General features: G+C 36.4%; 2 protein-coding genes across 4 annotated transcripts in view; one reads left to right on the plus strand and one right to left on the minus strand.

Annotated features, from left to right (window-relative positions):
• Positions 1–3,787, plus strand: part of LOC107718896 (collagen alpha-1(IX) chain-like) — a 14,960-nt gene extending 11,173 nt beyond the window's left edge. The window contains exons 26-30 of the mRNA XM_016526152.1: positions 199–345; positions 572–626; positions 741–929; positions 2,447–2,524; positions 2,649–3,787. Of these exons, the coding sequence (XP_016381638.1) occupies positions 199–345; positions 572–626; positions 741–929; positions 2,447–2,524; positions 2,649–2,854 (675 nt within the window). The 3' untranslated portion in view covers positions 2,855–3,787. The remainder of the gene's footprint in view (positions 1–198; positions 346–571; positions 627–740; positions 930–2,446; positions 2,525–2,648) is intronic.
• A 936-nt stretch (positions 3,788–4,723) lies between these two features.
• Positions 4,724–8,452, minus strand: part of LOC107718883 (protein tyrosine phosphatase type IVA 1-like) — a 6,299-nt gene continuing 2,570 nt past the window's right edge. For 2 of the 3 annotated variants that reach the window (XM_016526128.1, XM_016526126.1), the window contains exons 2-6: positions 5,747–6,279; positions 5,514–5,606; positions 5,283–5,413; positions 5,098–5,172; positions 4,724–5,000 (exon numbers count right to left, since the gene is read on the minus strand). In XM_016526128.1, the coding sequence (XP_016381614.1) occupies positions 4,883–5,000; positions 5,098–5,172; positions 5,283–5,413; positions 5,514–5,606; positions 5,747–5,851 (522 nt within the window). In that variant the 5' untranslated portion in view covers positions 5,852–6,279 and the 3' untranslated portion in view covers positions 4,724–4,882. The remainder of the gene's footprint in view (positions 5,001–5,097; positions 5,173–5,282; positions 5,414–5,513; positions 5,607–5,746; positions 6,280–8,452) is intronic. The other variant, XM_016526127.1, reaches the window with a different exon arrangement.

Consider the following 8,452-nt stretch of genomic DNA (forward strand, 5'->3'; position numbering starts at 1 on the left):
TATATATATATATTATAAATTCTAAATATTAATAAAAACTAGAATAGTATCTCGGAGATATTAAAATAACAGATTAAACTGTTCTCGTATAAATCATATATTTCCAAAGTTTTTAATCCATAAAATGTGAAAAAGTACAGAAAATTCAATGCTGGCCTCCGTAGAAATTAATCAGTGTTTATGGTTTGTTGTGTTCAGACAGGAAAACCAGGAGAGCCAGGAAATAAAGGGCCAGAGGGTGGGCGTGGCCAACATGGACCAGAGGGCCCAGCAGGGGGGCCTGGCCCAAGAGGCATGCAAGGAGACAGAGGGGTACCTGGACTGCCTGGGGCACAGGGACGAACAGTACGCCGGTTTAATCATCTTATTACTGAGGCCTTATTTATGTGACACTTTTATCATAGAGAGTTTTATTTCTGTCATTCCAACAGGATTTCTCTGTACTAAACTTGTTAAATGGTTGGCAGACCATCAGGAATTTTACATCAATGTGATCCAAAATGATTTTCTAGTCTTTTCTACATGCATTTAATAAGGAAATATTAATAGTGTCCACATGATTTCCCTCCAGGGCCGAACACCAAAAGATGAACACATCAAGCAGGTCTGCATGAGGGTTTTGCATGGTCAGTATTTTGATATTCAAACAGATATCTACAAATGGAAGCTCGACTCGTTAAATTAGAATGATTTTAGTTTTTCGATTGGTTTTGCCATTTCCATTTTCCTCTTCCTCACAGGACAGCTTGCCCAGTTGGCAGCCAGTCTGACAAGGCCAGAGTCGGGCATCACTGGGTTGCCAGGTCCTCCTGGTCCCCCTGGCCTTCCAGGGCCCGCTGGAGACAATGGCTTCACTGGGCATCCTGGAAGCAGAGGACTGCCAGGTCTCAAAGGCCCCCTAGGGCTCATGGGGAGGAAAGGGCCCAAAGGTACGAAAAGACAATGTTCGACTCATTGCATTGCATTGTGAGGGTGAAAGATTTCCCCACACAGATTTTGCAAAGGTTTTTAGTCAGTCAAACAGATTTGCAACGTTTACCAACAGAAAAGTGATTGGTTTGAAAGCGACTTCAATGTGAGCTGTGCCTTACTTGACACTACACTTGACAATGGAAAGTGGACCAAAATTTCAATTTTTTTTAATGTGATCCCACCGTACGCTTAATAATGATTTCATAAATACTATGCTTTTAGTGTAGATATGTTTTGACATTTATGTAAGCCAATCTGTGGCTACTTGGACTACAAAAATATTTGTTTTTGGTTATAGCTCTCATATACAGTATACTAAAAAGGAGATGTTGTAAGTAAAAACAGCAGAGATATTTTAATGTCTTTGAATGTATTGGTTTTAAAGTATTCAGGAACGGGTCTTGACCCCCTTGCTGATCCTAAACTCCATGTCCATTTCATTTTGCCAGGGTGATGAGGGAGAGCCAGGCGAGAAAGGATCGGTGAGTTTGCTTTGAGAAGTGATGCTGTTGTGGTGATCTCTAGAACTATCCTATGAAAGTTAACTAAAAACATTAAATTCTGTTACTTAAACGGTAACTGAAATAAAATAGAATATTAAAAAAACTTACATTTGTTTTATTTCAGCTAGTTGCCAAAGGAACATTTCTCATTTTCATTTAGTTTAATTTGATGTACTTGAAATGAAAAAATAAATAAATAAATAAAAAGCTCCCACAGCAGAACAGCCTACCTAAAAAAGTTATAAAACACGTAATTTAAATTCATAACAAAGCTCTGAATACCTTTCAACCATATGTTAACCGATTCCAGAGGTGTCCATTCCAAATCCATTCCAAGTTTTGTTTCAGGAACCATATTTTACATCATTTGGTACAAAACAGTACGAAAATTATCTAAGAAAAGTAACAAAAATATCCTTAGTCACAATGAAACGGAAGTACCAACAAATAATTTATTCTGTATTGTGACGCACATCCATGTGAAACGGATTATCGTGAAAAAATATAGTATGGGGACTTCTGTCCACCGGTTGTTGATTGGATGGTGGTAGATCTGAATGTGAGCTTGCAGTCAACTGTATGAAATTATTATATAATTCACCAGCGTGCCACAATACTGTGGAACATGCATTGGCCATATGTCGTTTGATGTCAACAACATCTTTTCCAGTAAAAATATATATGCATACATTAAAGGCAATCAAGACGTGATATCTTGTCATTCTGCTTTTCAAGTAAATCTTGATTTAAGAATGTTTAGATATGTGTACTCATAACGAAAATCTTTTTTTTTTTTTTGCAGTGCATCATAACTAATTATATGGTTACCTGCATTTTATTATTGCCATTTAGCTTTGTTTTATTCCCTATTCCCAGAACAAATCTGGGATTTTTTTAGGGATATGAAGCACTAGCTGAGAGCCCTAAATGCTATATTACACTGTAAAACCTTTGCATTCTCCTTAATGTAGGTGACGAAGGGGACAGGGGAGATAGAGGGCCCACAGTGGTGGGGTCTAAAGGTATACCTGGACCACCGGGGCTCCCAGGTAAGAGCAAGGCCTACGGCTAATCTAATATCCATAACTGCATTTATCACTATATGTTAAATGATCTTTAAATCTCTAAATATCATGCCTCTAACTGCTGGCCTTTTCGTCCAACTGCTCTCAGGTGAGCCTGGGAAACCAGCATATGGCAGTAACGGGCGTGACGGTCTGAGAGGACCACCAGGTGTTCCTGGAATACCAGGTGTGCCCGGGCCACCTGGTCCCTCTGGACCAAACGGATACTGCGAGTCATCTCAATGCATACTTCAAGCAGTTGCAGGTCCGATGTCTGTCAAAGAGTCCAACATGAAGGGACCAGATGGTCTATGAGCTGACAACCATCAGTGAGCCACACATCAGAGCCCAGTGTCTCTGGACAGGGAAACTTGAGAGACTAATGGAGTGACTCCCTCTACGAGGAGATTTCTGTGTTGATGGTATATTCAGGTGCGACTGTACTTGTCAAACAGCAGTGTGAAGTTGGATCAATTCATGTTAGGATTCCCAGTTTCATTCAGTCCCCTTTAACAAAGATTATTTTTTTAGGACCTACATTTGTATAGTTCTAATATTTATTTTAAGAATCAAAATAAACCTAAATTGCCCCATAAATAATTCAATTATAGCTTGCAAATAATGCATGCAATAATTCAATTTTATTTGAATATACTTTGTATTCTTTAGGTCCTGGATGCATACAGTATGGAAAATCATGCTGTCATGACCTGGTCACTTTACACATTAAAGGCTGTTAACAGGACTTTAAATCAGAAGGGGTCCTAAACTTTGTAAATTTGTCAATATTGCATTGTTAAAAAATAATTTGCAAGCATTTTATTAAATCGTTTTCGGGTTGTTTTAACCTTAGAGACATTCTCAGATTTTGTGAAAATTTATGTGGTTCTTTGCAGTGAGGGAGAGGTCTTGATGTTTAAAACTATTTAGGAATTTTCTATATTCTTTATTTATTGTAGAAAGGATTGATGTGACACCAACAGTTGTGAAAAGGGAGGAAAATAAAATAATTTTGATAAAGTGCTGCATGTTTTTAATTTAAAAGTTAAAATCAAGCTTGGAAGAGGCAATATGTTCCTTCAGTGTATCTTTATTGTACTCTCAAATTGGCAAACTTGTAGCAACTTGTCTCTCGCTATACTAAAACACATATCCAATGATATAAATAGGTGCTTTAACAGTACACATAATCAAATACCGCACAGAAATCAAGTATCGAAATATTAAGTTACGCACATCAAATAAAAAGGCATAAAAATACAGCAGACATTGAGGTCCAGTTTTAAGCCAAAACACAAACATCACACTATTGACGTGGCAGTAATAGGTAAACAAAGTTTGGATAAACAATAAAAACTAGAACCCCACCCTTCAATATATTTATGTAAAGAGATTTTATTTTCCTCTATTTTTTTTCTCTCTTCCTGATTTTTTTCTGCAAAAGACATCGAGAAACCTCTCCAAATGCCACTGAGAAGTCCTCCACCAGACGGTATCTTTCTGCTGTAATAAGGCAGTTATTTTAGATCTTTTTGGAGGCAGGCATTTATTACAGATAGACTGAAATCATCAAAAAAAATTTATGAAATTTTTTTTTTTAATTGAACCATTTAGGCTATAAAGCATACTATGTGTTTGGCAGAGGTGGGATTTGACCATGTTTCACCAACCAGCATAAACTTAAAAAAAATTTATGAAATTTTTTTTTTTAATTGAACCATTTAGGCTATAAAGCATACTACGTGTTTGGCAGAGGTGGGATTTGACCATGTTTCACCAACCAGCATAAACTTCATTGCAAGACACTAAGCTAATGTTCAAACAAGCACTTTACCTTGCTGACAGAGGTTCTCCACAGGAAATACATAAAACAAAGAGAAGGGAGAGGGACACTTGCAACGAAATAAGCTTCAAGGGATAGTTCACCCAAAAATGAAAATTCTGTCATTTTCTCACCCTCAGGTTATTCCAAACCTGTACGAGTTTCTTTTTTCTGTAACACAAAAGAAGATATTTTGAAGAATATAGGTAACCAAACAGCTAATGGTCCCCACTGACTTCCATAGTATGGAAAAAAAAATACTATGGAAGTCAATGGGGACCATCAAATTTTTTTCTTTTTCTTTTTTCAAAATTACTTCTTTTGTGTTCAACAGAAGAAATAAACCTACAGGAATGAAACAACATGAGGGTGAGTAAATGATGACAGGATTTTCGTTTTTGGGTGAACTATCCCTTTAATTTTTGTAACGGTATTTTCACAGTTACCAACTAAGAGAACAAACTACTTATGCTAGATACAAACTCCCATTACACATTTGAGAAAGGCTGATATGCAAGCTTTTACTGAATGCAGCAGTTGTTGCGGTGGCCGTTGGAATCCTTGAATCGAAGACGCATTTTGGGACGATATTTTTCCAGATAGAAGAGCTGCTTGCTGTTAAATGCTCCTCGGCGCTTTCTGAAAAAAAAGTGAAATTAACATTTCCCTTTAAGAATGGAGATCACATGTTGATTATTATTATTATATTATTAAAAAATATATAAAGTTATCTCACTGTCGGATGAACTGAACAGCATCCTCGTATTTCATCCCACACTCAATCAGGGCCAGAGCAACCAGTACTGGGGCTCTGTGGGAAAGAAAACAACTTAAGATTTCCATGCAAAGTTCAGAACATATTTTTTATGTCTATTTTATTAATAGTTTATTTATTAATGATCTTGAATCCTGTAAAATTACCTTCCAAGGCCTGCAACACAATGCACTGCAATACAGCAGCCTGGCTCCTCCCTAAACTTAATCCGAAGAAGATTTAGCCAATCATCAACGATCTGGTTAGGAGGAGGAGCTCCGTCGTCAAAGGGCCAATCCTGCACAACGGCAAAAAATTAGCATTAAAACGTCACCCGAGATAAGAACGGACAATTTCCATTAATTTTCATGAAGGTGAAGAGGTTCATGTGGACTTACCAGAACCTGAATACCCTCTTTAACAACCAGGTTTGCATCATACGTGGCCTCACACACTCGAACGACCGTAGTCACCCCATATTTCTTCAGTTCCTAATGGATGGGAATGAATGTCATGTAAGTGATGTTTTGCAGTTACTGTAATTATGAACAGTTGTAATTATGAGGTTTTTATAATCGTCTTTCCAAAACAACACTTTTAGTATGTTCAGACCATTTAAACCAACACTCACCTCAATGAATTTGTGAAGCGTGGCATTAGTGGGGTTGTGGGTAATGAGGAATCTCATGTTTTTGTAAGTGATCTCCACTGGGGCAGGTCTATTCATACGAGCCATTTTTGACTTTTCAAAATAGCTTAATTTTTTTTTTTAAATGGGAGAAACTCTCTCCAATAACAAAAGAAAATCTGTCGGACACAATTAGGAGAAAAAAGGTATGACCCAGAGGTGGGCGGGATTAATAGCAAAAATAAAAACCTTAGAAAACAAGGCTGGTCCTCTGGTGAGAGTGAAGACGTTGGGCCAACGAGGGCAGTGAACTTCAAGAGATTTTTTTACCCCATCCAGAACCGCCGACTGCTGTGGACACCTGCTCTCCAAGCCCGATCCCGCCAACGTTAAAACTGTGACACAAGTCTCTCTTCTGATGAGGTAGCAAGGCTAGCCGTTCACTTCTCTGCATAAAAGCCGTGCTGAGCCTGGCAGTAGTCGCCACTGCCCTTCAGAAACTCCATAAATGTGTGACCCAAAACACCACAGAACTGCTGCAAGAACACAAGAACAGAAGCACAAGAGGTCAGGGTCCATGACTTCATTTATCTTTTTCACCCTGATTTAAAGCAGGCATTTTTCTGCTTGTCCAGTTGGGCCAGTAGCTCATTTCTATTTGTCCCAGCCTATATTAATATATTATAAAAAGTGTTTTTTGTGTGAGTGTGTGATTTTATATTTACATTCAGAATTTTACATTTTTATTATTAATTTTATTACATATATTATTTTTCTATTATATTCATTTTAAAATGGTTATATTAGTAGTCTACATTCACACACATGAATTTTTACTTATAAAAAAAGTAATTTAAGTGATTTTCTAATTTTGTTTCTAATTTTATATGCATCAATGTTTTTTTTTGTTTTTTTTGGTAAATCTACCATAATTGCTGAACATTATACAGTAAAGAAAACAAACATTCATGGCAATTAATCCATGTCTAAACGTAATAACTGATTAGTTTTTAATTTTTAATCCATTGTTATTGATTATTCATATAGTAGTCTACAAATATGATTTTTTAGCTTCTAAAAATGTCTTTTCGAATATATATGTATACATAATTATATTACTCATAACGCATAAACTTTATTACTCACACACTCATAAACACATACAGGTGCATCTCAATAAATTAGAATGTCGTGGAAAAGTTCATTTATTTCAGTAATTCAACTCAAATTGTGAAACTCGTGTATTAAATAAATTCAATGCACACAGACTGAAGTAGTTTAAGTCTTTGGTTCTTTTACTAAATATCAGCATCGGCCAGTGAAAAACCCATATCGGTCGACCTCTAATTATTATTATTATTATTACCATGGTTTTTGCTACAATTATGGTTAAAATAATGTTCCTGTACCATGGTAAATTTAAGGTTGATGCAGTTTTACTACAAATATTGTGGTAAACTGTGGTTACTGTAGTAAAACCATGGTTAATTTTTGTAAAAGGCTGCCAGACTGTTGTACCCCTAAAGGTGAAACTTTATCAGTTTTTTTTTCTGACAGATTTTCTGAACTTTAAACGACTAGTTTAAATAAATTTACTTGCACAAACTAGCCTAAAGAAAATAAATATTACATGTACACTATAGTGTTCAAAAGTTTGGGGTCAGTAAGATTTTGTAATGTATTTGAAAGAAGTCTAACAATGCTAACCAAGGCTGCACTTATTTGAACAAAAATACAGTAAAACTGCAATATTGTGAAATATAACAATTAAAAATAACTTTTATATTTTAATATATTTTAAAATGCATCTGTGATCAAAGCTGAATTTTCAGCACTAAACTGATCTTTTAAATTATTAAAATAATAAAATCAGTTATTATACTCACTCAACATTATATTTGAAAGGCATGGTTTTTTTTTTTGTTACATTTCATAGGCCTTTTTTGTTTACACTGTCAGAAATTAAATGTACTAAAATTGTATTTTAGCTCTTTACTGGGGCAGTAACCTCAAAGGTGCACCTACTCTACCCCTAAAAGGGAGCATATTAGTACCATACAAGTATGCATGCTTTAAGGTTAGATATGGTACAAAGGTGTACCCTTGAGGGTACCTCATGAAAAATAACCATGGTGTTACATAAGTACTAAAATGTATTATTATTAGAGGTTGACCGATTAATCGGCCGATTTTTGGGCATTTTTAATTAATCGGCATCGGCCGATTGTGCTGCAAATTAGGCTGATTTATAGGCAGGCGCATCTGCGGGCAGCTAAGCGTTGTTGCGGAACTCCCTCTGAGGCTGCGTGAGATGGAGCTCGGAGCAGCTCACACTCTGCAGCCGCAGCTTGTTCACACACAGCTTCAGCTAATGATGGCAGGGCAAAACAGACCGTTTCGAAAGCATAATTACGTTTTATCCTACTAGAATTGATGCCGACCATGCTTATCATATTCATAAGTGCAACAAGTCATTTGCATGTGAAAGTAGAAACACGTTCAATTCAGACGAAACTTCTGGGCTGATTATAACACATTAGCACGTTAACTTTCCTCATGAAATGTGTGTGTAGGTCCAACAATAGCCTCCACGATGTCATCGCTTGTGGCCAGCGCACTCTTAAGCAGTTATGAGCAGCAGGCTGTGTAATATGAGTGAACTCTTTTATTTTTGTTATCACTTAGATTATGGCCATTTGACTTATAGCA

This window comes from Sinocyclocheilus rhinocerous, unplaced genomic scaffold (assembly GCF_001515625.1).
Source record: "Sinocyclocheilus rhinocerous isolate Xijiao unplaced genomic scaffold, SAMN03320098_v1.1 scaffold1595, whole genome shotgun sequence".
NCBI classification, from domain to species: domain Eukaryota; kingdom Metazoa; phylum Chordata; class Actinopteri; order Cypriniformes; family Cyprinidae; genus Sinocyclocheilus; species Sinocyclocheilus rhinocerous.